The 27,769-nt window shown below is 41.2% G+C and overlaps 3 protein-coding genes across 8 annotated transcripts in view; 1 reads left to right on the forward strand and 2 right to left on the reverse strand.

Moving 5' to 3' along the window:
• Positions 1–62: 62 nt before the first annotated feature.
• On the reverse strand, positions 63–21,461 carry slka (STE20-like kinase a). Of its 3 annotated transcripts, none has more exons than XM_041947900.1 (19): positions 20,882–21,461; positions 17,716–17,880; positions 15,127–15,175; positions 14,416–14,565; positions 13,433–13,505; positions 12,865–13,059; positions 12,547–12,628; positions 12,191–12,322; positions 10,819–12,042; positions 10,600–10,730; positions 9,945–10,068; positions 9,421–9,600; positions 5,367–5,438; positions 4,122–4,251; positions 3,322–3,446; positions 3,027–3,221; positions 2,511–2,636; positions 2,082–2,195; positions 63–1,933 (listed from the first exon to the last, which is right to left on the reverse strand). In XM_041947900.1, exons 1-19 carry the CDS (start codon positions 21,029–21,031, stop codon positions 1,787–1,789), a joined length of 3,564 nt encoding a protein of 1,187 aa, XP_041803834.1. In that variant the 5' UTR covers positions 21,032–21,461; the 3' UTR covers positions 63–1,786. The 3 variants fall into 3 exon arrangements, with proteins under 3 accessions (XP_041803834.1, XP_041803833.1, XP_041803835.1); XM_041947899.1 differs by lacking the exon at positions 5,367–5,438 and adding an exon at positions 7,001–7,093; XM_041947901.1 differs by lacking the exon at positions 5,367–5,438.
• Positions 21,462–23,320: 1,859 nt separating this feature from the next.
• On the reverse strand, positions 23,321–27,712 carry LOC121613483 (N-acetyllactosaminide beta-1,3-N-acetylglucosaminyltransferase 3-like). Its single transcript, XM_041946862.1, has 2 exons — positions 27,625–27,712; positions 23,321–26,724 (listed from the first exon to the last, which is right to left on the reverse strand). Exons 1-2 carry the CDS (start codon positions 27,630–27,632, stop codon positions 25,548–25,550), a joined length of 1,185 nt encoding a protein of 394 aa, XP_041802796.1. The 5' UTR covers positions 27,633–27,712; the 3' UTR covers positions 23,321–25,547.
• sh3pxd2ab (SH3 and PX domains 2Ab) overlaps positions 23,765–27,769 on the forward strand; it is a 54,536-nt gene continuing 50,531 nt past the window's right edge. For 3 of the 4 annotated variants that reach the window (XM_041946859.1, XM_041946857.1, XM_041946858.1), the window contains exon 1: positions 23,766–24,125. In XM_041946859.1, coding sequence (XP_041802793.1) covers positions 24,054–24,125 — 72 coding nt within the window. In that variant the 5' untranslated portion in view covers positions 23,766–24,053. Of the gene's footprint in view, positions 24,126–27,769 lie in introns of all 4 variants that reach the window. The other variant, XM_041946860.1, reaches the window with a different exon arrangement.

Below are 27,769 nucleotides of genomic sequence, written 5' to 3' on the forward strand. Positions count from 1 at the left end.
TTTTGAGTCTCGATATTTGCATGACTAAATAAAAAAATTTTCACTGTTTCCAATGTCAAATAAACAGTCAATATTTTATTTACAACAAAAAAAAATGTCCATTTATAAAGACACTTTAAATACATTTGATCTGACATCAAAAAATGCATATACTAAGAATATTCATTGTGGTAGAATGACAAGTGGTCGACACATCCAAATGCTGTAACTTAACGAAATAAAAAAATATTTGAAATCTATGGGGCGTATGGTGTAATTCACAAGACACAGTCTCCAATAACCCCAATAAAAATCCAGCATTCATGACAAAACACCAGTCAATGTTAATGTCAGCGTACAGAAATGATAACATGCACCGATGTGGCAAAATAAACGTATCAGGTTATCTTGAAGTAGGTCTCTTTTTGTGAATCGTCAATACTTTGCTCATAAAATACAGCGAAGTACATCTCCTCACATGTGGAAATTCATACAGGTACAGATACAGCATTTCACCTCTCATACAACACTGGTCTCAACGACAGGAAAGGCTCACCAAAAAGAGCGATTATAGCATCAATACATCAGGAGTACATGTTTAGAAAACTAGATGTGGTCGTAAAATACTAAGGGCACATTTGAAAAAAAAAAGTCAAATAATGAGTAAAAAAACAGGCAAAAATGCTGAAAGGACTCAGTCAGTTTGGAGTTTGAACAGGCCTGGGTGAGACAAAAGTGACTCGCTGTCAAAAACACATTGACAGTTTACTACTGCATATTTTTTCTTTAGCTCAAGCGGAAAAACAGTGCAAATCAACAGCTTTACATTCCTTAAATATTCATTTGTCTTCACAACAAAGTGAGACCACTGCTCAACCGAACTCCCAGAAGGTAAAGTGATTTATTTTCTATATATATATATACTGTATATATAGAGAGAAAAGAAGTATTTCATCATTCTCCATGAACAGCTCACCTCTGGGTTTAACTAAACTGGGGAAGTTTGGGAGTCACTGAAACACTACAGCATCAAATTTTTGTTCTTAAAACTGTAAACTCCTCATGGTAAGCACAGTATCTGATTAAACTTCATATGTAGGTGCACACATGTAACATTTCACTCATCATTTACAACACAGTACAATCCTTTTGATTGGATATCACAGCCTTATGATCCCAACACGCTGCTGCTTTTGACTCCTGTGCGCGTGTAAAACTACGCAGACATGACAAAGTCTTACAACTACAGAGTCAGCTGACTCATCAGCACATCTCCCTAAAACCAGCTATGCCTAACGTGCAGCAAAACAACATCTCAGAGTTCAATCACAAGCTTATGTAAAATTGATTAAAATCTCTCTTGTGATAATGGGTGGAAATGATAACCAGCTATTTAAGTGCAAGGCATTCAGGGGGCTCTGTATTTACTGCAAGCTGTAAAAAAAGCAGGAAAGGGCCTAAATGCAGAAAAAAATGAGGCACTGGAGATCATTCATACTGTAGCAGCCTGTGCTTTCAATAATCTGATAAGCATAATTGGCCTTAACTACCAACTGCACACTTTAAGAATTTGAACCAAATTTGCTCAAAAAAGTGCACATTATCCATTAGCTGTTTCCCCACAAGCTGAGAAAAACGGATTAAGTGAGGGAACGGTGTGTAGGCACGTCATGCTCACTAACTGTGGAGTCAAAGCAGTGAAGACATTTTCATGTTTATCAGTGACGGTCGCAGAAATGATGGCGCTCCACCAGGAGCGCAGCCATGTTCGATCAGAGTCTGTGTGGTAGCACAGGCAGACACGGGGCTATAAACCTGAGTTGTGCAGGTTTGGGATGGGGTAGAATTTGGACACTCGACTCTGGGTGGTGGGGTTAAGGCATTCGGATTCGCCGCTCATCTTGAAGAAGACCTCCTGCTCCTGCAGCTTCCGTGTGAACTCCTCCTCTAACGCCTGCAGGGGGCAGCAGATACAAACAACTGAGTCAACCACTTTGAAGATTACCGAGACGTTCATACTCTGCAGCTGGACACTGAACATGGTAAGAATGTAGAGAGAATTTGTAGGAGACAGTCAAAGTGTGAGTGGATGTTAAATATACCTTCTTCCTGGGCCTTAGCTTCTCTCTCCACTCCTTTATCTCTTGGCTGTGCTCCTCGTCCAGCTCCTTCAGCTTTTGGGTCTCATGTTCAATCAGAAGGTGGCATTTCTCATTCTGTAAGAAAATGTGGGTTAACACAGCGCCTTCAGGAATAATGTGTAACACTTCCTGTTCTCTGTTTACTTTATCTGCACTGGAATATACTTCTGTCTTTGTTTTTATTTATTCTAATTGACCTTTTTCCTATTCAATCGTCAGCATGGCGTCTGAGATCAGAATCACTGCCTCTTGTTTAATTTATTTATTCTCCCTCCCCTTTTTTATTGATTCATCCATATGATCCACTATTTATGATTTATGTATTAAAGTTTGTTCTCGTGGACACAAAGACAATATGTGTATGCGAGCATGTGTGTGTTGCAGCCCCACCTGTAGCTGCTGCAGCTCCCTGATGTTTGAGTCACACTGCAGCTGCAGATCCCTCATCTGGTTCTCGTGTTTCTGGTGTTGATGCAGCCTCTCGTTCTTCTGCCTCTTTTCCTCCTGAGAAGCAAACTAGACCAAAATACGACATACAGCTGTAATGACAATTCACACCTGCACCTGCACCCTGCACCAATCTGCTCCCCACTTAATCTGCGTTCTGCATTTAGTGCAACACCCTATTGTAGCTGCAGAAGATGTTTCAGATTTCTTCGAAGGCTGCGCACTGTCCTGAACAAAATAAAATAGAAACATTTGGAGGATGATGCAGAGCCAGCGAAGCTTGCGAAATGGTGAATGGAAAGTTTCTGCTCGGACAGACTGCGCTCGTTAAGAGTACTGTGTTTGTGCTGGACAGATGCTAGGTGTGACCATTTGCGAGAGTGACATAGTGCTGCTAAAAAAAGAACGTGCATGTTCAGCCACATCAGTGTGAAACGAGCGTAGCACGAGTCTCTGTACCTGCTTTATCCGCTCTCTCTCCTGCTCCAGGGTGATGGCGGCAGCGGCGGTGATCCGCAGGCTCTTCTTGAACATGGCCATGCGGGTCTTGGCTTCGCTGCGTTGGATCTTGGGCAGACGAACCCTCTCTTGAGTCTGCTTGTTCTTCATCTCCTCTACCAACCGCTGGTTGTAGCGCTGCATCTGCTCCATTTCCTATACAAAAAAACAACACAACACACATGCACTCAGTGGTTGAGTTCAGCAGGATTGTTCAAATAGTCGTTTTTGAGTAGATTTCTCTCAAAGCTCTTACTTTCTCGTGCCTCTTCAGCAGCTGGTGTCTCTGCAGGAAGTACTGGTCTTTCAGCTGCTGCTTCAGCTGCTGGTGCTTCTCCTGCAGGTGGCGTTCCTCCAGCTCCCACATGGCTGCCTCTCGAGCTACAAAACACACAAAAACATGACGTTTTCATGTCGCGCAAGTATGACTGAGCAAGCGAGCACATGCATGTTAGCCGGCGACGAGCGGAGTGATGAAAACAAAACAGACAGGCAACACTGTCGGCCAGCTGGGCGAGCTGCGACATGTCTCCTCAAACAGCACGTCTGTTCTCATTCTGTGCATGTCACAGACAGCAGTCACTGACATACACTCTGTTACTAGTCAACAGTAAAAGAAAAAGGACTATTTTTTTTCTATCTTTCAGGTGGTTGCTGTTTTTCATGTCTCTCTGTTATGAAAATGAACTGTGAGACGTGAAACTTGCACAGGATGCTTGATGCTTGAGAAGTAAACAGTCACATCATGTTGCCTGTTTTGTCAAATTTAAGGGTAATGTGATCTACGCATGGATTGATAACGAGAGTCTGCTGATGTGGTGCCTTCAGCAGTGTTGGCAGGAAACCAGAACCAGAAGTTTCATGTTTTCCAGCGCTGCAACAGCTTCAAATCAGTCAGTGCTCTCACCAGCTTTACTATGCTCTACGATGGGATTTACATGTCACACTGAAATAAATGGAAAATAGGAGCAGAAGAGCACATTCAGAAATTGTGTTAAGCTTAAGAGGCTGGTGAGCAGTGATTTCATCTGTCAAGTAGCTCTTCCTCCTTCCTACCTCTCATCAGCTGCTGCTTGTGGTTGAGGCAGTCTCTCTCAATAGTGGCGATCTCCATTTTATGCTGCTGGATGATTTTCTTCAGAGCTCCGTCCAGTTCTTGCTGCTGCTTCTGTAGGAACTCCTGCTCCTGAGGAGCCAGAGAGAGGAAGAGCAATGAGAAACAGCAAGAGGAAGCCATCATACAGAGGGACAGCAGAGAGAGACAGCACAAGAAAATGACACGGTGCAAAATGCGTGTAAAGTATCAAAAACAGCCTGAAATAAAATGATATAATCTAGTCGAGTCGACCACTTCAAGCTCAGTACAACACAGAGCACTAAGATGTCACATCATCAACTGGAGTCAGAAGAGGAGACACTCAGAGATCATGGATGGCAACGATCCACAATGGAGGTGAAGAGAGAAAGAAAGAAAAGTTAACAGTTCAGTAAAGACTCAGATTCACAGTTTTATGTGAGACAACATCGACACTGACGTTAACATCGTCCAGAGCACAGCCTACATCATGCGGGACTCGATGCCTAACGTGCCAGAGCTGTCTATTAATTCAATTTTCTTTTCTGCCTTTACACATACTTGTGTGTAATGATCTGTTCTTTAGATTTCTAACACCCAGCTGGTGGCAAATTGTAGGTTATGTACTGCTATTACTTAACTATGATTAGGCATAATGGATCATATAATAACACAGAGGTCATTCTATCAGTAGAAAGCCTAGTATTATCATCACACTGCTGAATTCAAATTGAGCTGTTTACAATGTGATATCATAACCGAATTAGTCACAATACAAGTGACTTTTACATCTATCCTGTAAGGCAGTCAGTCTATATTTGGACCTTGGCTGACAGATACAAACATGGATCCAGACAGAAGGGAATCAACAACTACACCACCTCTGGGAAAGAGCGCTGTACATGTTTACTCCCACACTCAATCCAGCCTGATGCAAACGATGTAATACAATATAAATGCCACATAAAATACACAGACTGGATGTAGAACATTTGTGGTTTGGTGGAGGAAAAATACTGAGCAGGAGAGGAAGAGAGAACCACTGCACAAACACAGTGATGACAACACTCAACAAAAAAAAAAAGGAAAAAACAAACCGCCCATGCTTACATGTGTCGCATTTAAAGTAAAACCATCACAAGCTATCCTGTCACTAAACTTCGCTCACATCTAAGTATGGGCCAGAGGCGGAGAGAAACAGGGCGGGGGATCGGGGGGGGACTTACATCCTGCATCTGAGCGTTGAAGAGTGCGCATGAGGACAACTGAAATGACTGTATCATAACCTGGGCCACTGCCTGCGGAGGAGAGCACACAGCGCACTCGCCCTGATCAGGGACAGACAGCACACAGCAGGCTGAGGATCGCTCTCTCACCCACAAACACACACCAGCATGCACACACACACGCACACACACACACACACACACACACTCTGATTCTTCCTAAGTTATGTAAGAGATGGCCATTTCCCGCTTTGGGAATATTGGTGAGTTTACGGTGCACAGCACAGTTCTGGATAAATGTTAGCAGGAGGTCAGTTAATTAGTTATTAATATCTCTTCTCATGCTTGAAAGCGGCTCATAATTCCAGCACTCGAGTTTAATCCCGCTTGCAAGAGAGCAGTTTTGCAGCTTTCCATGCTACTGGCTCATGGATGTGTTAATAATCTAAGAGTTACCTTTCAGAGAAAAGGAGGCCTTTGTGCGCATGACTCATGTCTCATTCATAAAAGATGCGCAGGGAAACAAAGTTTGGACGAGCTTTCGGTGCAGACGTCTGCTGTGGAAACAAACGCTGTGTCTGCAATTTCTCCCTCATTCATTGATTCACTACACGATAAACTCTGCAGGGTTACTCTACGGCGAGCAGTAATATGAGAGTGGACACTTATGAATCATCTCATCATTTTTCATCATCACTTACAAGAGTAGAGTGGTTTCCACTTAAGTCATCTCAGGAGCAAATGTGAAGAATTGAATTGTGGGATGTTTAGTAGATAGTAGTTTCCAATCTTTATTCAACTGTGGGTGTTTTTCAAAAGATCAAATATGTCTAATTTTGTTAGAGACACAACTTAATTCTGCTAATTATTTTCTCGACTATTCATTTGGTCTAGAAATGTCAAAAATTAGTCACATTTTCCTTAATGTCTTGTTTTGTGCAACCAACAGTTCAAAACCCAGTAATATTCACTTTGCTAAGATAAGACAAATTAACATTTAAGAAAATCTGAAGCAGAGAATTTGTCACTTTTGATTAAAATAAAATGTGAATAATTACTCAGTTATCATATATAGAATACTGCGAATAATCAACTAATTGTTCCAGCTGTCATTATCATGTTGTGATACTAATACATATATATAACAGTGTATTACATTTACCGGAAATTAATACAGAAACCTTTACAGATAAGCCTGATGGGGGTGACTATTTTTTGGCTCATCCAATTCCAGCTAAACTAATTAAATACATAAGAGATGAAGCTGCTTCATCACACTGATGCAACAACTCTGTGAATCCAACATAGCCACGAAGCAGTTCTGCTCACTGATCTGCACAGTTTCTAGAGTCTCGTGATTATTATGTGTATTATCATACTGCTTAAATTTCAAACACTCTCATAAAATGTCAGGAAGTTATTACAGTGCACTTACAGTAGCAAAAAGGGAGCGATTACAGACACAGCAATTCTTTGTGTTTGTGTGCATATGAATACCTTATAAGAATGACTGAGATTATACAGAGAATGAATGAGGGTATGTATATATATATATATATAGAGAGAGATAAGGAGAAAAAGAGAGAAAGAGTAATGTTACTTGACAGAGTAAGAGGCAGCAGGTGATGGTTTACCTCTGCAGTCTTAAGGAGAGACAGGTCCTCCTTTAAGCGTTTCATGAGCTCTCTTCTCATGTGTTTGGGTGACTGTCCAACTTCCTGTTTGGCCTACAGTGTGTGTGTGCAGAAACTGGTTGATGCTGTATATTCTGACAATCTGACAAAGATGGCCAACAACAGTAGAAGACATGAACGGCCCACTTTGAGAGGATATGCTGCATCCCGCCACCAACTGATTTGAAGTCAGCATGCTTAATTCCCCTGACCTCTGTCTGATGCTCCTTTGAACTCGTCAGTCAGTCTTTTGATTAGTAGTGTTTCAGAGCACGTCAGAACTGTAAGTTTGAACTGTACGAGTTAGAGTCAAGTCAAAAGACAGATAGATGGCAGAAGATGTTAGTCTCAAAATCAGCTTTCCCTGTAAGCGTTTCATGTATCACCGTATTACTTTGCATTCAATTAAGTCCCAAAGCCATTAGGATGAGTAATTTGCCTCTGCAAATAAAATGGAGTAACTGAGTTGGAATCATCTGGCGACTATGACCTCTGAATGTTTGACGGTCCTGAAATGAGGAGCTCACTCTCAGTAATCTTGGATAACATTTCTTATGGACTACAGGTCAGTTGCTCTGACTTTGGTGAAAATGAAATGCTTGGTAACTGGTTCACCTTCAAATGTAACATCTCACCTGGTACCCTTGACCCACTTCAGTCTGCTTACTGGCCGAACAGATGTGTGGATGATGCTGTTTCTTTTGTTTTACACTCCTGTGCCAGAGTGCTGTTCATAGACTATAACTCAGCATTTAACACCAGTGTACTATTGTGACACTGGTGGCTACACTAAACCAGCTAGGTGCAATCTGTGCCTGGATGGATAATTTTTTAAGAGAGGCCACAAACAGTGAGAGTGTAAAATAACCTCTATTATTATTGTGAGCACAGATGGGCCACAGGCCTGCTGTCTCAGTCCAAGAAATAACAATGGGTTTTTTTTTTCTTGGATGCCTCAGAAATTAAGTATGTCTACAAAAACTCTGGTTAGTTTCAGTGCACTATTACAAGTGTTCTTACAGGAGGTTTAATAGTGTGGTTCTGTCTGAATTCGACCTGCAGCAACTTAACACAATTGTTGAGTAGGAATTCAAACCAATAGGGAGCAATCAGCAATGCAGAGATGAGCCATTTGATGTCAGGAAGACAGCACAAGACATTATTGTTACTTTTTTATTGCTACCATTGGGTAAGCGATATCTTAGCATCAGGGGCCACACCACTTGTTTTAAAGACAGTTTTATCCTCAGAGTTCTCAACAGTCTGCAGGGCAAGTAGCAAGTAGCCACTATCCCACTGTGTTTTCTGCACTATTTATTCAAGTCCATTTATTTTAGTTTTTATGTATTTGTTTATTCTGCAACACTATGATTAAATCTGTGTGATAGGGGCTTGAATTCATAAAGATGACATTAAAAGATGATTCCATATCAGTTACCCTAATGAAGGCTTTCATTATTTCTCCAAACAAGCCCAACACCACCAACCAACACCAAGTGGGCCATCCCATGACCAAAGCCACCTCACACACTCATACAAGAGACATGGTTAGTTAAATACACAATAACAGTACATTTTAATAAAGAACACAACATTGCAAATAACAAAAAGTGTAAAAAATGTGCATTTTTTTTCAATAAGAAATAGCTTATATTTTTGCAGCTAAACAGCCACAACAAAGTACATAGCTGAGGGCTGAAGCAACCACTTTAAGCCAACCTGCACAATGAAAATATACTCTATAAATGGCCCAGAGAGCAAATTGCAAGCTGCACAACAACCACCAAGGCATCATGATGTACTATGGATGCCAATCGGTATGACTGCCATAAAGAAGCTGCATAAAGCGAGACACAGGAGTGGCAAGCACACCCAACAAAATCCATCAAAGCGTTTAAGGCTGCCAAGCAGAGAAAGAGGCAGAAAATACTAATAAAGACTTTTATAACAAGCCCAGCACACCATCACGATAAGGTTTTATCCTTAGCCTGAGACTGAACTTTTATTACATTGTTCTCTAAAAATAACAAATAGACTCAGTAGCACACTGTTGCTTAGGAGGCAACCAGAAGCCTCGGGGCCTGATGAATAATGGATACAACAACATGGAGCTAGCAGCATCTAGGAGAAGGATAGCACAGGCTGTCTGTTGCTATCATTTGCACACATACAGTACCAGGCAGAACAGCAAGGCACACCACCCCCATAGGATTAATATGACACAGCAAAGTATGCCACCGGCTAAGTTGTTAAACACATGCACCATTAAAAAGCTTGTATTTACGACATGCAAATGCTTACGACCCCCTAGCCCCACCCAGTTAGAGCTAATCAGCCCACTAAAAGTACTTCCATGCAGACGCAGTCATGCACTACATTACCTCTTTCTTGCGGTTCTTCAGCATGTTTTGGAACTTGGAAAGCTCCTTGTCTTGATCCGCTTTGATGCGTTTGGCTTCGTCTCGGAGACGGCTGGTGTGATCCTGTTCCAGTCGCTCAATGGTCTGCTTCTGCTTCTTCTCAAGATTCTCCACCTCTTGGTCATACTGACGCTTCTTAGCCTACATAGACAGAGTCAACAGACACTGGCATCACCCTGACAAGGTGAGTTTCAAGCCTTTATTTATTGCTAAAGAGGGAAGGGAAGATTAACTGTAAAAGATATCTATACGGTGACATCTCAACCTGGCTTTGAAAGAACTTGCGCTTCACAGTAGAAACGCTGAATGAGTAAATGATAAGTGATAGCAAAAGACTGTTGGCTCGCTACATGCTTCATGCAAGTCTGTCAAATTCAGATCAAGTTTCAGATGAAGCAGCTCATTTTCTAGGAGTTGGCCAAAAAAACAAAAAACAAACAAAAAAAACCCCATCACACCACTGCGGTATGAACGAAGTGACTCACAGCAGTTTCCTGTTCAAAGCGCCGGTAGATCTGCTCTCTCTGCTGCTGCAGCTTGTTGCTCAGCTGCTGCTGGGCCCTCTGCTCCTCTTTCTGCAGGAGGCGCAACTCTCTCAACTCTTGCCGCCTGAGGAAACCACACCAACAGTGCAGTCAGGGTGCCACCGTATTAACTCATCTCAAATTCAGTGGTTTACCATTGACGATACAGGATTTTACTCACAAAAAACTTTCATTTTTCATTTCTGAGATGGGATTTTATATTCTGGTTCTTCATTTATTTTTCATATGCTATCTAAAATTGATTAAAATATCTCCCATTCATATTTAATAGGAGACTTGATTTCCTGTTTTCTGAATCAGGAGTTGCTAAATTTATACGTGTGAACTGCACACATTGGCACAAGGTCATGAACCCAATAGCAAGTAGTCACACAGGTCTTGTGTAAACATTCGGAGCAGAATATCTCATGCCTTTAAAAGGCAACGTGGGAGATGACAGTAACATAATGCAGCGTTCTTCACAGGAGATAACCCGGCGTTTGTAAAAAGCTGTGGCGTGTGATGTGAACGAGAACTATTTAAGGCAGGCATGTTAAATAGGCCATGCCACATATTTAGACCATCAGTATGGCAAGCAGACTGGATACAGACGTACCTCAGGAACCTCATCTCCTCGTTCTTGGTGTCGTTATCTGTCACTATCTTTGACGTTGTGACACTGACCTCCACACCATCCACCATGAACTTACGTGTCTTCTTCAGGGTCTTCTTCTGACGTTTTGACTCCTACAAATGAAACAGGGATGTTTTAGGGCTCAAATGACTGAAAAAATGTTGATAATGTAACAACTGAGGTTGTGAGTGATTATGTTACCTGCATAGACACAGAACCTCCCTCTTTGCTCTTAGACAGGAAGCTGGAGATGGACAGATTGAGGTCAAGGCTGTTGCTATCAGCAGCAGAGCTGCTTCCAGAATCAGAGTCCTTCTCTACATCTGGCTTGATCACAGCAGGACTACCATGTTCAATCTTGCTTTCTGAATCCGTTTCACTCTCCGGGACAGAGACAGCATCTTGGGAAGTGCTCTCATCTGCACGGTTGGCTTTCTCCTCCTCTTCCTTCACAGGAGCATCTGTACATGGGACCACTTGTTCTTCAGAGGTGTCTTTGGCTTCGTCACTGACTCCATTTGTGGATTCAGTTGGTGCCAGGTCCTTTACTTCATCCTCCTCTCTGGGCTGATTGTCTTGTTCAGGCTGTTCCACCTCCCCAGGAGGCCCATCCTCAGGATTCTCCTCTGGCTGACTTTCGATGGCCTCCTTCTCCAGCAAAACCTCAGTGGGGGATTCAGCTACACTACCATTTATGTTTGTGTCCAATACATTTGATTCTATATTCTCTGTATCTGCATTTACATCTGTGCCATCAGCTGTGTCTTCTGTCATCTTTTGTTGAGGTATCTCTTCATCTGGTTCTTTGCTTTCTTCTTCTACTTGTGCCACTCCTACTGGTATGGAGTCTGGTTCTTCTGGTGCATCTTCAGGTTGCTCTTGTGATTCTCTGGATTCTTCTTCTGTACCTGCTTCTTTTTCCTCCTCTTCTTTCACCTCTTTGTGTCCTCTTTCTTCTTCTATTACTTGGGTAGGTTCATCCTCTGTTGTCTCTTCTTGTGTCTCCTTTTGTCCCTCCTCTCTTTCTTGACCATCTGTAACAAGTTCTTCAGTATCCACTTTCTCTTCAGGTTCTTCTGGCTGTGAGAGTACAGGCTCAGCAGGAATCTCTTCATCTTGACCACCTTCTGGTTTAAGCTCTGTTGGATCTTGTGAGATCAAGACCTTGGTGGGCTCTATTAGCACAGGCCCCAGGTCTTCATTACTGGCATCAGACACCTCATTGAGTTTCTCCTCTTCAGTCTTGTCTACCTCACTTGTACCAAGTCCTTCATCAGAGAGCTTATCACTGGTCCGGTCCTCAGCATGCTCGACTTCTGTATTTTCTGTAACAGATTCCAGTGCGGAGGGAGTCGGTGGGACTTTGTCATCCTCTGAGCTGGCCACACTGGCATCTGATGGTGCTCGCTTGTGTCCAGGAGCCGCCTGAGAAATATGAACATCACAATAAGTCATCAGTCAGTAAAACACAGGTCACAGCTCTGTATTTCACGTAGAGATCAACAACAAGAGCTCATTTGTCATTCAAAATAATATAATAAATAAATATATGCACAATAATTAAACTACGTACCACCGGTGTATCAGGCTCTTCCTCCTCCTCCTCTTCTTTGCTGTCCTCGATCTCCTCTGTGACTTCAGCTTTGGCCTCGGCAATGAGCTCTCTGAGAGGTCTGCTATCAGTTACACTGGTGACAAAAGGATGCTACACAGATGCACAGGGACACAAGACATCAACATGAAACAGAAATATTTATCCTGCACAAACTGTCAGGCTGAATCACATCTAAGAACATACAGCAAAACAGAAAAAAACACCCTTTACTATTTGTTGAATGTGTAAACATTCTTTGGGTTATGTTGTAAGTTACGTAGATGGTTGCATACTGTGAGATAACAGCAGGGAGTGAATGAAGTAGGGCAGCTCACCTGTAGGAGCTGTACTGAGCCCCACCTATTGTCCACATTCTTATCAAGAGCTTTCCGCAGAAAGTCGTTGAATTCTGGTGACCTTTCAAGAATAAATAAAAAGATATCAGCTTGCTGTCCAAAGACCAGAGTTACTGTCCCTGTGTCCTGCTTTGTGGAATAAAATTAACACCACTCTTGCCCTTATGGCCATTCAGTTAAGCATTAACAATACACCAAGCTTTCACACATTAAACAGTAAACAACATATCCTTATCTCCAATCCGGAAACATTCCAGTGCCACCTCTTGTCTAATTATCACCAGCGCACCATCTTACCAGCGAGAGGGATGCATGAGTGTGGGCGGCTCGGACTTGGCTATTTTCAGCAGCACTCTCATGGGATTCATCTCGTGGTTGGGTGGCTCAATCTGCGCCAGCTCTATCAGGGTTACCCCGAGAGACCAGATGTCGGCCTTGTAGTCGTACGGACGATCCTTGGAAGTTTCACACATGACCACCTCTGGGGCCATCCTGCAGAATTAGAAGTCAGTGGGTTTGTGATTAGCATTAGGCTAATTTTTGATTGTGAAATTACGTGTGCACTCAGGCATGTTTGCTTGATATCTGTAAGCCCTAAAGGTCAGTTGAAGAAAAAGGACAATCAAATAGTATGTGTGTGCATTTCGATCTGGAATTTAAAAGATAGGAGCATTTTAGGCTGAGGTCATCAAACACCGGAGTGCATCCAAGTTGCTGAATGAAGCTTTTTCCGTTATCCCACATTCCATGACAGCTTTTGTGCCAGCGCATAGAAAAATCATCACCCGTAGCTGTGGGACACGCTAAGACAATTATCAGATTGAAAGGGGTGAATGCCCTCTTGTATGCAGACTGCATGACTCACCAATACGGAGTGCCGATGAAAGAGTCTCTTCTCTGCAACGTCTTGGTATTTTTAGCAGACACCCCAAAGTCAGCTGAAAGTAGACATTAGTTTCAATCCTTTTCATCAGTACATCAAACTAAACTGTATAATGTATAATGACACTTTATGTACCGTGGATCATTTTGAAACAGAAGACATAAAATAACATATATCACATTTCTACTAGAGCAACACAGTTACAACAAATTGTAATATTTGAAAGCTTCAAGCTTTCAAATATGACCCCCATAAGTGGGCAGAAACACCTCAGTCTCCTTTTCATATTGTTCCTGGAGTACATCATCACTACCTGCATTTTTGCCACCTGTGAATCTATTTAAACCTGCTCTCTTTTTCTCACATCGCTCACAGTATGTACACATTTCAGGGGAAGAGAGATCTATCATTAAGTCCCTTGTGACTGCTTGATAATTATTGTCTGCCACGCTGCGTCCTGACCCTCTGCCTACAGAACATGAATCATCAGGGAGCCAGCAGCTATAGATGCTACAGCAGCAACATGAATACTTTTACTTCTGTAATATTATGTAACCAATTCAATGTATCACCAACTCCTGCACATAAGTGGTGTTTAAAAAAATACAGTCCTCTCCTTGAATGAGTCATTCCAGTTTTATCATATGTAAACACTGTGCCGTGCACTTGTTACCACTATCCCCAAAGTCACATAGCTCAGCTGGCTGCCACAGCACTGATGGCAAAGGGATCCACAATTACCTTTACTTATTAGCTTTTTAAGCCTATTAGTGGTGGCCCTGCAGGAAGATTCAGAGAGCCACCAAGGACATATATCTGAGGGCGAAATCAACAGTGAATCAGTTATTGTTCTGTGTCGGACTCTACAGCGACTACCCTAGCATGTGCTTCGCCAGAACACGAGTGATATTTCCTTGCTCAATAATCACACTCAGTGAAATATTAAAATGGCAACAGATATTTACCCAGTTTCACTTCTCCATCCAAGGAGAGGAGAATGTTCCCGGCTTTCAAGTCTCTGTGGATGATCTTGCTCTCATGGAGGTAAATCAAGGCCTCTAAGGTCTGCTTGCATACCACACGGATCTGGGGCTCTGTCAGGGGCCTCTCCAGCTCTGTGAATAAACACGCAGACAGATCAATCATAAGTGATCATATTTTGTTACCATGGTTTTTGAGATGCACTTTTACAAAACACGGACTAATCCATTTAGATATATTAACATTAAATATGACAGCCTGATGGTATCCAGTAGCAACTGGAGGACCAAACTCCACCCTCACACCAGCCAGCATGTATGACTGGACAAATCTGGGGGAAGAAATTTGTTCTAGGTGAGTCAGACCACAGAGCAGAATGCGTCAACATCCAATGGCAAAGTGAATTAATTGATATCCTCTTTGTCATGGTAATTCATACATAGGAAAAATGGTGAGGTCTTCAAGGTCTAAGAGAGAGAAACTGCATGCACAAGAAGTGGACTAACCACTCCTTGAAAGCTGAGCCACAATAATTACACAGTTGGAATGGCCTCTCCAACTGGGGAGAGGGAAAAAAACCCACAGAGGAGGCTTCTGGATGGAATAAAAAGAGCTGGCACTTGAGGATGGAGCAAAGAAAAAGCTCCAGAATGTTATAATAATTTTCTGTTTCCTTCAATGAATGAGGGACTTACCCAGCATGATGGCATCCACTGCACCACCCGCACAGAACTCAATCAGAATCTGTAAAAGCAAAACAAAAGGAGTGGAGCAATGAGTAATATGCAATGAATCCACAATTTGCTTAAAGGGGGAATTTGTGTTATGCAACATAGGTGAACAACATGATCTTTATAGGAAAGACATCAAAACCCCTACTCTATGTTATTGATTACGCCATGGAGACATTCCAAGAAGCCAATCGATCAGACACAGAACAGCCACACTGAGCATCATCTATAGACACATCTTTTCTTTTCTATTTCAGGGCAGTCTTTATGTGTCAGCCTTAATGGATCGAAACACCAGTAGAGGTCCTAGCTGCAAGCTGGAGACAGTTACTGATATCCTCTCCTTATGGTTTCTTTAGGATTCAACAGTTCAGCAGGATTTTTACGCAAAAAGTATGCAGAGTAGGTTGTAATGGTTGGTCCTCCTGTTAGAACTATGTCTACAAAATAAACTCTTACTCTTTAGAGTGTATGTACATGCCTAATATGACTCACATCCAGGATATTTCATCATAGTCTGATGAAAAATGATTTCCTCATTTTGTTGAGCATTACAGTATATTTTGGAGGTAAAGCCTTAAGTCAACACCTCCTTTTGAGTCAAGATGTCATATGCAGTATAGACAATAAAATTCCTTCACTTTCACCCCTGCCACAAACAAATATTTTAGATATACATATCCAAGTCATACTATTTAAATTAGGGAGGATGTGAAAGGAAATAAACAGAAGAAATAAGCAGGGAGTTAACCAGAACAACTTGAATTAACCTTCACTTGTCAATCACAGCATGAAATCACAGCAACAGTAAATGTTTAAACTACAGCATAATGGTGCAGTACCCAGCAGAGGTGCTTTCAACAATTCTCCTGACGTACTGAAACCAAATGACCTGCTGTCTGATCATAAGATCCATAACTATGGATTTATCATTTCACAGAGCATCTTTTAGGTATCAGATGATGTTACAGAGATGTAAAAATGACCAGCTCCTGACCTCAGTTGTAATAGCTGATGTAATGCAACCGACCGCCACTTCATCTTTATTGGCAATGCCAGTTAGTTGGCAGCTCTTGGTATCAAATGATAGGCAAAAATCAATCAAAGCTACAACCGCGCCCGCCCTCTATTCAGGGAGGGAAACACAGAGAAACCAAGCGGTTGTTCCTGTTCTGAATCACAATTTATCGTGCCGTGGGAATCTCGCTTGTAATTTACGGTCTAATGATTCTGACAGGTGTTACAAGTGAGCACAATTAAAATCTGCTGATCAGAATCTCAGATGAAATTTAACATCATGCATATAAATCCTCTCTTTTTCAGCTACAAATTTCTTTTGATTAATCTTTTGCAGAAAAAATAAACATATAACATATCAGCTCAACCAAATACATGCAAAGCAGAAGCAGTTACACACTCATCATGCTGCTTTAACACGGGGGCCGGAGGGACTACCTGTATGCAGCTCTGAATTATTCACAAGCACTTTCTCCAGCCACCAAAACCACTCCATTATCATCCCATAGATGTGGCCAGTCCACAAGGGACGGTCACATGACACCACCTGCCAGGACCTAGTTGTTCTGGGGCCTCTTACTGCACTCAGAATGAGCTCTACTGACTATGTATTAAAATGGCATTGGCTTGGTAAGGAACCAGGAAGCAGACACACACTAAAAATGGGTTTTGAGAATTTAACTCTTTTGTCACAATAAAGAAACCAATGGGGAATATTCAGCTGGCTCCAGTTGTTGTCAGAACATTCCTACACTGTAGAAACATCATTTAAAGGTAAAATATGTAACATTTCTGCATCAAAATGTGTACAAACAGACCACACATTATGTTTCCAATAATGCTCAAACCAAAACAAATCCATAATCTTATTTAAGGTAGTGGTGCCTTTCATTTGGTTGCCTGTTGCTGGAACTTCCGGTGAAACACGGGAGACCCCAGATGATACGTCAGAGAGTAAAGAAGGAAACGTAATGTGAATAAAACTTTAAAACATTACCTTGTCCCTGTACATTTCCGCCGGAGCTGTCAGACAGATTTTCATCAGCAGTGGTGGTTGTTTAACAATTAAAACAACAACTCCCATGATCCCACCCTACTTTGACATCAGCAAGTTATGTCTTTTTTTCACCGCTTTTATTAAGAGACCTCAAGATGCAGAAATGACATACTGTGTGTTTAAATTAGATGACGCGTAAAAGAAAATATTTTTTTTAGATATTATGACCAGTGACTTCTGGGACGTGAGGCAATCCTGCAGTAGAACACGCAGGCCTTGCCTCATACTTTCCTCTAACTGTGTCGCATGATCAGCTTTAAACAAATGAAGGCGACAGTTGAAAAAATGCACTGCTATTATCCATTAATAGAATGATACAAGAGTCCTTTGAGTAACAGCATAACGAATACTGGCTTGTGATGAATTTGTGTGTCTCCATGCGTGACTAGTTCACTGCTTCTGTGTCTCCTTGGCTTCAAATCAACAGCAATACACCAGGGGAAAAAATAGTTCTCTCAGTCAGGCACTTGCTTCCTTACCCAAAGTTTGCCTTCGAAATAGAAGGCGTCCAGCAGTTTGACGATGTGATGGTGGTTGCAGGAGGCCAGAATGTCAATCTCGACCATGTAATCCTCCAACTCATCCTCTGTCTTTGTGTCAATAACCTTGGCAGCAGCGAGGGTCCCATTCTGCTTGTTCTGAGCCTGAAAGCAATATTGTTGACAAAAGTAGGAAACTGAATGAATTTTCACAATTGGCAACATATAAAATAGGAAAGAGGGAGAACAAAGGGAAGGCTTGTATCAATTGAGTATGCTGTTCAATACATTTATGTGTGGCTCACTTTGCTGGGGCAGTGCTGTAGAGCGGCTATTGTGGAAGAACATCCATCACCATTAACCACTTCATTTAAGACAAAAGCCATTTTGAATACAGAGCAATAAAACACCAAAACACTTAAAATCAAAAGCAGTCTCTTTGAATACATTTCATATAGACTTTATGATAGCACAAGGTTGTATATTGAAAAAGAAAATTATTGCAGAAATAACACCCATTTTAAGTCAAAATACTTCTAATACACCCTATCATCTTTTGCCCTGATCTAAAAAAAGATGATCTTGTTAAGCTTGCTCACTTCCTCCTCTTCCTCTTCTACCCTCTCTTCTTTCTTTCATTTCACTTTCATACACCTACTGTTCGGTCAAATTTGAAGTTACAGTGGCAGTAATTTAGAGATTACACCAAATGAATCTATGACTTAATAGGTCTCTGATTAGGGAAATTGCCTATTCTCGTCTATTTTGGTAACACATGCCTCAAAATCTTCACTCCGGACTAAGCTGCACTGAAGAGACTAATGCAAAAAAAAAATAAAATAAAATTACCACACACTCAGTCAAACAAGTAGCTGAGAAGTTATTTTAAGGCCAGCTTTGGACTTAATGTTTATGGATACAGACACAATCTCAGGGAGTTAAGGAAAAAGAAAAGGGAGGGAGTGTTAGAACCAACTGCTGCAGAGTGTGTCACACCCTATATTTACACAGTTCTGACCTGACACACTCCCTGTGTCTTTCCCTTTGTGCTGCCCGACGCCTGTCTAGCACAGGCCATCACTAATGCATACGCAGATTCAGTATTGGCTTCGAGATGGAGAGGGCAGCCATAATTTGTCTCTCACTGAGGCATTCAAGTGTAGTCTGTGGCCTTCAGTCATTATGACATTTTACACTAAACTCTATATACTGGTCTGGTTTAAGGGATTAAATGAGATCATTTGTGGGTGTCATAATAACAAATCAAGTAATCCAGCACATTGTGATTTGATCTATTAAGACTAGCGAATCATTTCACTCATCTGAATGCGAATAGATTGTAGTAAGGATAAATCTCACACCACTCCATCTGTATTGCATGGGCACAGTGCTTGGCAGAAGGACTGAATTTTTGTCTCTCATACTATAAAGGCTTACATCAATCTAACTATGTGATATGACAGGCCATACGAAAGTGTTAGGTCTTTAAGAATGACACACCTCTTCATTAATAAAAAATACAATAGAAGCTATGTTGATGTGTTTGTGAGTTCAGGACTCTTCTCTTGTTCTCTCTCTTAAACAGCTGATTCACACTTTGCTGGCAATTTTTGTCACCCCACCCAAAACAGGCAGCCATCAAAAGCCTGTGAAATAACTGATGAAATATGTATCCTGTGTTTATAGTAATGTGACCTGAGGAAGACAACTCCTCTCCAACCCATCTATGTATTGTATCATATATACAAAAGAGTATATTTGTCTACAACTGTAGGACGAGAAGGCATGAAAAGTCTTCTGGCTTCCATCACAGCTAGCTTATCAGCTAATAAGACTTGAAAACTGGAAAATGAAGATTTCTGGGCAATCGGCTGCATTATTTGATCACAAGAGTTCCAGGAAGGGACAATATAAGTCAGAGAAATAGAGAGAGAGATGAAGAGATGAATCTTCATGCGAAACTAACCAACTAAACTACTAGACTAGCTACATTTCTCATTTGATAACTGTGTTCAATTTGTATTACACCCCTCAATCCCTTGCTAAAAGTTGTTTAAAAGAGGCTGCATCAAGATTATCTTCACAAAATGCACAAAACAAGACAGAACAGTTTAACCTCCACTCAGAGACACATACTGGTATGTACAGATCTGAGTATTTCTCACGTTGCTGCTGACCTTTCCAAAGGGTGTTCTCACCCTGACACATATTCCCACAAAGGTAACCTAGAGAAGTACGTCAGGTAGCAGAGATTACAGGTGGTGGACCATGAAAACCTTGCCATATGATACAATCTAACACCGCAAACTACCGCCTCAGAGGTAACCGCAGAACGAAACAACCCCACTCTGGCACTCTCTCAGCAAAAACTAAATGTTATAAGCTCCACAAGCATTGTTTTGGGGCTTTTTCATTAAATGTGCATTATATTGTAGTGGGGCTGCGGGTGTTGTGTCCACCTCATGTATAATGTACAGTATGTGTTGGGGAAACAAATAGACCATCAACACGTAGTGTTAACCACCAAATTTACATGCACACCGGAGCATTTGTCAGAGTGTGTTGCATTAAGAAACTACTTGTCCTAGCCTTGTCACAAACAGTCCATTCAACAAGGCTGTAGAATGGGCCCATTTGACTTTGAAGGGATTTTTTTTTTTTTTTTTTTTTGCTGTTTATTTGCATGTCATCTGATCTCTCTTAGACAATCCAGTTTGACATTTGCGAGGCCATTGTAATTGTGTGGAAGGGAACCATACCAACAGTTTGACTCAGGCCAACTCAATGACATGACAAAGTCATATAACATGACAGTGTAACAGGGCCTAGCTTAAAACCCACAAATGTGAAACATCCCCGCCAGAATTACCAGGTGAGTTTAAGATGTCCCTAAACACACGTTTCTTTACATATCTACAACAGGAAGATGTTAGTAGGCAGGTAACAGTTAAAGTACAGTTTGCAGTAAGAGTGAACTGTCATAGCACGCATGCATGAAACGAAAAATTCAATTTCTAGTGGCCTAGAGGATGTGGCCTGGACGGGGCTTGTGCCATCACTGCTGTCATTTTAACGTTATGACCCACATGCAACAACATGTAACACAATGGAAGCGAGTGTCTTAAGAAATAGGTTAGAAAACCCCAAGGCGGATGTAATACATTACCTTGAACACTTTCCCAAATGCTCCATCTCCCAGTTCCCCAATGATTTCCCAAATTTCCTCTGGGTTGACGTCTCTGTGTACATGTTCATACTGCTTCTTCTTCTTATCAGGCCCGAACTTGAACATCTTCCGAAAATTGAAGAAAGACATCTTTTCGGACGTGAACTACAGTGCTGTGGATGCGGTGTCTTCTGCTATTTCCGCCAAGAAAATATAGCGGTTCCTCCCGACGCGGAGCTCAAATGGCTAATAAAATAACTGCATACAAGCGGTAAATGAAGGCGGACAAGCTGCTGTTGTAGCCATTCAGCTATGATAATGTCAATTATAACTTCCCTCGACGGCAGTTATTCATAATCACATCACAGATAGCAGTGTTCGCAGGACGCTGGTCGGGGAGGTGCGGGTTACAGAGAAGACTTCGCCGTTCCGTACTGGCTGGTAGTCCCGTTGTTAGAAAATTAAGCCGCAAATATCGATCATATCGGCATTGTTATTATTTAGCTAACGTTAGCGAGTGAAAAGGGTTGAGTCAAAGGACCCCATGCTTCGGTTGGCTGACCACACAGAAGTTAGCGGACTAGCGTCAAGGTGGCTAACGTGATTATGCGTATTTCCGCTAAAAACGTTCAAAATAAAACCGTTACTAACGAACAGGCGAGCAAGACACTTTTTAGTCTTTGAAATCAAGAAAAAATGAATTAAAAAATGCGTTCCAACATAACAAACAGACAAACAAAGTGATATTAGTTGTTTTTTGTGTATTTTGTGAGTGTTTAATGGAGAAATCTTGTTAGTTTTGATGTGTGAGTAACCGTTGGGCATGGAAGTTAGCTAACAGTGTTATGCTATTTTGCCAAGCGTAACGTTCACGCTGCATCTGTTTTACCGAATGAAAATACTTATTTTCCACGGAATTTAACATTGCTGTCAAAATATACGGTGCGAATGCAGCTGTTTTGCTTGTTCGGGATTGTGTACTGCTGCTGTAACGCCGAAAGGGAGCCATTTAAAAAGCGTTTAGTGGTACTTCGGAGGCTAACTGTCTGCATTTCCTCTGTCAGTTGGTCTGACACTAGCTAGCTTGACGCAGTTGAAGCTGTATCTGTTTCCTGGATCTCCTCGGCAGGACGTGCTTAGCGGCTCAGCCCCTCGGACCTACCACGCATGCTTCTTGTGTTCTGCCGTCATGACGAGGAAAAAATGGTAACTAGAAGTTGTTGAACATTTTCACCACATTCGGGCCCAAATTGGGCTTTAAGGAGTAGGCTACCTGATCCGTTTAGCTAATTCACACTATTCAAGGAGTTATTGGTTGGGACTGTCCCATCAAGATTCCCACTGGTTATTATAACCTAGTGTTGGATCATTAGTTATTGTAAAATACAATAGGCCCATTGATACTTATTTATCAAAAGTAAAATACACCCCATCAGTGTGTTATATCATACACTGTTCTATTATCTTACAGTTTTATTGTATGAACATATAAAAAGCATTTAGTGTTGTTGCTAGTTGAGTGAACTCTTTTAAAAATCAGCATCAGTTTCATTGGCAAGTATGTTTACACACACATGTAATTTGACTCAGATTTTTTGTTGCTCTTGATGAAACTTACACCGAAATAGACATAAAGCTAGGAATGAGGACAGCAAAGGTAAACATAAACATTTAGCTATTATGTACATTAAAGTAGGCGAAAAAAGATATAACGTATCTGAAAAGCAACAATGAACAATAGCATACAATGTCTAGGCCTATATACAAGTTAGACTTTCTGTAAACTGTAAAAAAAAATGCAATTGTGCAATGGCACAGAGTGCAAAGAGTTGGGAAAAAGGGTAAATATTGAATGATTAATGTAACAGGTTACTTTATTTACATGAGGTTAATGGATATGACAGTGTATGCATGTATCCATATCAAAATACAGTATATACAGCGTGTGTACATTTATATTTGACAATATTGATATTTACATGTTATAAAACAGTAATAAGATACATTTTACACCATTGTGTGTGTATATATATATATATATATATATATATATATATAGTTATCACAAAATCCGAAACACTGGACACTATGGCTGTAGTAAAAAGTACAGTATTCCCCTCTATATTGTTGTGGAGCATAGTCTAAAGTGGCATTAAATACTCAAATAAAACACAAATACCTCAGATCTGATTAAATATCCTTTGCTCCCCACTCCTGCAGTGCAAATAATAATAAAAAAAATGCTCTACTTGTACACATTACTAAAAAGGGTGGATCCCTTTTTGTGTTGTGCAGCGCCCCCGTGTGGGAAGGTTGACTAACTGTTCACCTCTTCACCTCCTTGGTCAGGCCTCTTCCACCGGAGCAAACTCATTTGCCATAGGCGCAGTGTTAAGGTCGTATTTTACGTGATTGTCAGTTTAAAGTGCAACATCTGTATCCAAAGGCGATTTAGAGTTTATTGTCACAAATACGTACAAAAACCTTCAGATATCAATTATTCTCAATACTGTGCTTTAATTCCACTGTTGTGCATCTAGTTTAAAAAATAAAATAAATAAATAAAAACTACCTACCAAAAAGTTTTTGTACAGCCTATAAGATGGAGGAACATGTGAAGGCAGCAATACTTTTCCATCCCCTTTCTGGAAAATGTGCTTTTCATCATGTAGGCTATGCAAACTTTCCTCCAAACTCTCAGTGGTTTTCAATATAGGAGTTCGGTATAATGTTACACATGAGAAGCAAGAAAGAGGTCCCGAACTGTCTGACTTCACTTCTTCAAAGGGTCCCGTACAGTGTGTCCAGCCAGCCGAAGCAGGACCGCCCCCTACATATTGATTTGCACGGCCCTCCTGTCCGTACTGTGAGGCCGGCCCCTCTTGAGGGAGGAGAAGAGGGATTAAACGCTACTTTTACTGCGTTGTCATGTTTCACAAGGAGCTCAGAAACTGCGAGATCGCCTGACACCATCGTTTCATGGATGCTCCGAAGCTCGAGTGCGGAGAGACTTTTATTTCCCCCCCTTTCACCTACTTTGCTTTTCTCACCACAGTACTATCAAGGCGATTCCCTCATGGTTTTTGATGCTCTATGTCGTTTTCATGGGTGAGCATCTTCTCTTGTAGCATTTAGAGTATCTCCTGGTGCAAGTCCCACTTGGTTTATCAAGATGCAGCTCCGGACGGTCCTTGACGTTAATGTTGTGGACGTGCAGAAGAGAAGGAATCCCTCCAAACATTATGTAAGTAGTCTCATTGTTCTGTGTTTCTCTTGTCATGCTGGTCAAGTAGTTAACTTCACAGACGTAGGCTCCGCTTTGTATCGCATCTCTTGAAAGTTTAGCCATGCTTGCAGCTCTGTGGATGACATTGTCGGTCCACCACTGAAATAGCTCAGCAATTGGATTGATGTTGTACAGACATGGTGTTCAGAGGATGGATCCCAATGACTTTGCTGACCCTCTGAATTTCCGTCTTGTGCCACCATAAGGTTCACGGTTGTGGCTTTTAAGTGAAATCTGACTGGATGGACGACGTTTGACCAGGGGCGTTTTAAGTGATTCGGGGGCCCCCAGGCAAACGCCCTTATGCTTTACCTCTCACCCTCTCTTGAACTGGGAATGTTGGTACTGGCTGTGGTGGTAGTACTCAAAACTTTTTTTCACGTTTGTTCAAGTTGGATATTTTAATTTTATTATAATGCTGGATAGTTTAATGAATGATAATGCATTATATTTGAATTGCTATTTTTGTGAGTAGTTTTTTAGTAGTCCAATGTTTTCTTCAGAACTAGATGTACACAGAATGTAAGGAGTTTTCAGTTGAGTTGCATATTTCTTAAGCATTTTGGGGGCCTTTTGTGAGTTATTTTAGGGTACAATGAGTTAGAATAGTGGCATAATTCAATATTTTTCATAGCTAAATATTGTAATAAATATATAGCTGTTAATTTTGGTCAGGTGGCCCCAAACAAACAAATCTTCGTTTCAAATGTTGTATGAATATATAAATAGGCTATTGACCCCCACAAAGATGCAGTCAGATAATCAAATACACTAATTGCATAGCATCGCAGTGCCTAAGGACAACCTCACTGCTAGCATAACTGTAGACTCTAAAGACCAGCTGAAATCACACTCATCCATTAGTGCAGTCAAAAGTATTGTCAGTGTGTTTTTAAAGTTTATTGTCAATGGATTTGTTTAATTAAAAGAAAGAAAGAAGTCTTTGGGGAAATATCAGAAATGCTCCCTTTGGCAGCTGGAGGGGTGTGTCTGTGTTTGACCGACAGCAGCTGTCAGGCTGAGCCCTGACAGGGAAATAAGAGAAAGAGTTAACAAACTTGGGCTGTAGCGTAAGGACCATACCAAAACCCTGAGGAGCCGCAGGACTAATTGCAGGTACATTTACATCCTCCCCCAAGAAAACTAGTGCTCAGTTTATTTTATGTCTAACTTTTTGTTAGACGGAAAGTCTTATTGCAGATCCATACCAGCCCTAGTTACAACTAGGTTTGCAATGGTATAATGTGAAATTAATCATTATATACCATAAACATAAAAACAAACAAACAAAAAATTTATATATTAATTTGGTTTAAATTTTTTTGTACTACAGTTCTGCTCCAGCTTCAAATGAACTTCAATAAGTGCTGAAAAGCTCTTTTACCACCTGTAAATCACAGTTTGGTTCTCCTTAAGCCATTCCATTGAGTTGCTGCATTTCAGATCTGGTGCATGTATTTTATGCCACATGAGATATATGTCGGCCGGAAGGAGTCTGTGTACCACTAGGTGTTCTTTAAAATAGCAAGGGTCATATTTATCTAGTTTTTTGGAGGGAATGTACCATCCTAGTGTCCTCACGCCCATATGAGAAGCAGGTGCAAGCCCTGCTTTGGCCAGACACATCCCTATGTAAACATCATCAATAGGAATAATAGGAATGGACTGGGACATGTTGAATATGACCAAAGCTGTGTAAACAGACATGATCAAGCCTCCACCACCACAGTAGGGAGGATATGAATCTGAATCATCCACCTGAAACGGAATAAAATACTTGCTCGTTGACGATCTGATGGGCCTTGCATTTGTGATCAGATGCCCCGTAAAGAGGTGCTTGCTACCATTATTGTCCTTGAGGCCTTGGAGATACTCAACTATGTTGTCTGTGTTGGCAAAGACGTCGTCATCGCCATTGAGCAGGAAGCGAGTGTGCGGGCAGTTTCTTTCCATCCATTCATGGAAGAGTATCTGCTTCAAGGTGAGGTTAAAGAGTGATTCTTGAAAGTCCCATTGGATAATGTCATTGTACTGACGTTGCTCCAGTTTGAGGAGTTTGTTCAGTCTCTCTTTTTGGAAACCACTCGCCGTCGTTCCTGAGATGAAGATCCTTCGAATCCACACGCCGTTGTATAACCTCTCTTTAGCCCAGGTTTTGCGCAGCACCTCCCGGCGTTCATAGTTCACAGGAGAGCTTTTAATGACCAGCAGAAGGAAGACGTCTGCAGATTCATCAGCTCCTCCACATTTGTCAGGTGTGTCCAGTAGCATGGGGAAATGGCGACAGTGACGGTAGTAGAGAAAGTCTTGAATCATACGAGAGAGAGAGCTGAAGTCTGAGCTGTTGGCAGCAGTCAAATTTTGTTCACACGTAGGCCAGGAGTATACATAAGAGCTGTTTTTTGAGGGTGCCCTTGTTTCGCTGCCATTGTTTTTCACATCTTCTTGGAGATGAATGGTTTTGTGGTCAGATAAATTTTTGCAGAGATAGACAACCACAAGAAGAACTCCCAACAGCAAGGGAGTTCTTGTTCTGATGGTTTTCATCCTTAAGATCCTGCAGTCAAAAATCAAGCAGTTTTCTCATCAGCTTTAGGCGGATCAATTGGCAGACATGGCATATGTAAGGGATAATGCATAGTGAGCAGGCTCCTGTGGAGAAATAAACCCCGACAGGATGACATAGAAGACTGACGCAAAATATAGTATAAATAAAATAATATTTTTTAAAAAGTATGAATATATAAAATAATGTATACCCCTTAAGTCAGATCATATTTTAATTCCACTGTCTGTGAAAATAAGTTATGATAACATGGAAAAAGTCAAAGTGTCTTCTACATCATTATTAGTGACACCTCACCTGAATACTTGTATTTGTGCAGCTCTGTGCTTAGGGTCAGACGGCCAGCCAAGGCTGACATGTTTTCCCAGAACAGTTGAAATATGTGGTGGTTGGTTATCACAAGCATTTACTCACAGGAAAAAAAATAATAATGTAACCGGTTTGTTCAGATATTTTGTGATCGCATAACATTCTGATTATTATTTTAAAGTGGTTGTCACCAGTGATGCTCTAGTATGTTACTTTGACAGTAAGAAATACAAAAGGAACTCCTCATCAGGAAAACACAAAATTACATAATTGTTTCCAAAGAAACACTGTTACATACTTCGATTCTTCTTCAACTTTTTAAAGAAAACATCAAAGATCATAAAAACAAAACTTGAGCACTTGATTGAGAAATATTAATGAATTAGAAGGGATGTAATGTTAATTGCAGAGCCAAATCAGAACATGGTCTCTCTAACCCCTCAGCTCGTTTCTCTCTAAGTTAATGAGCTCTCTTCTCTAAGCTATGAGAATGATTCAATCAGTTATCAGTTTGTAGACAAATGTAAACTCGCAGAAACTCGTTACACACAATTAAACCAACCTTAAATTAACAATAATTACCTGAACATATTAGTAGATTAGTGTGAGCATGTGGCGAGTATCCCTTTGATAGTCAGTAGTCAGTCTGTACAGGTTAGTGGTGGGTAGTTGTGAAAGAACTAGTGAAAGATGATGTCGGACCCATAACCCCACCCACCCTCCTTCT

Source organism: Chelmon rostratus, chromosome 11 (genome assembly GCF_017976325.1).
Source record: "Chelmon rostratus isolate fCheRos1 chromosome 11, fCheRos1.pri, whole genome shotgun sequence".
NCBI classification, from domain to species: Eukaryota; Metazoa; Chordata; class Actinopteri; order Chaetodontiformes; family Chaetodontidae; genus Chelmon; species Chelmon rostratus.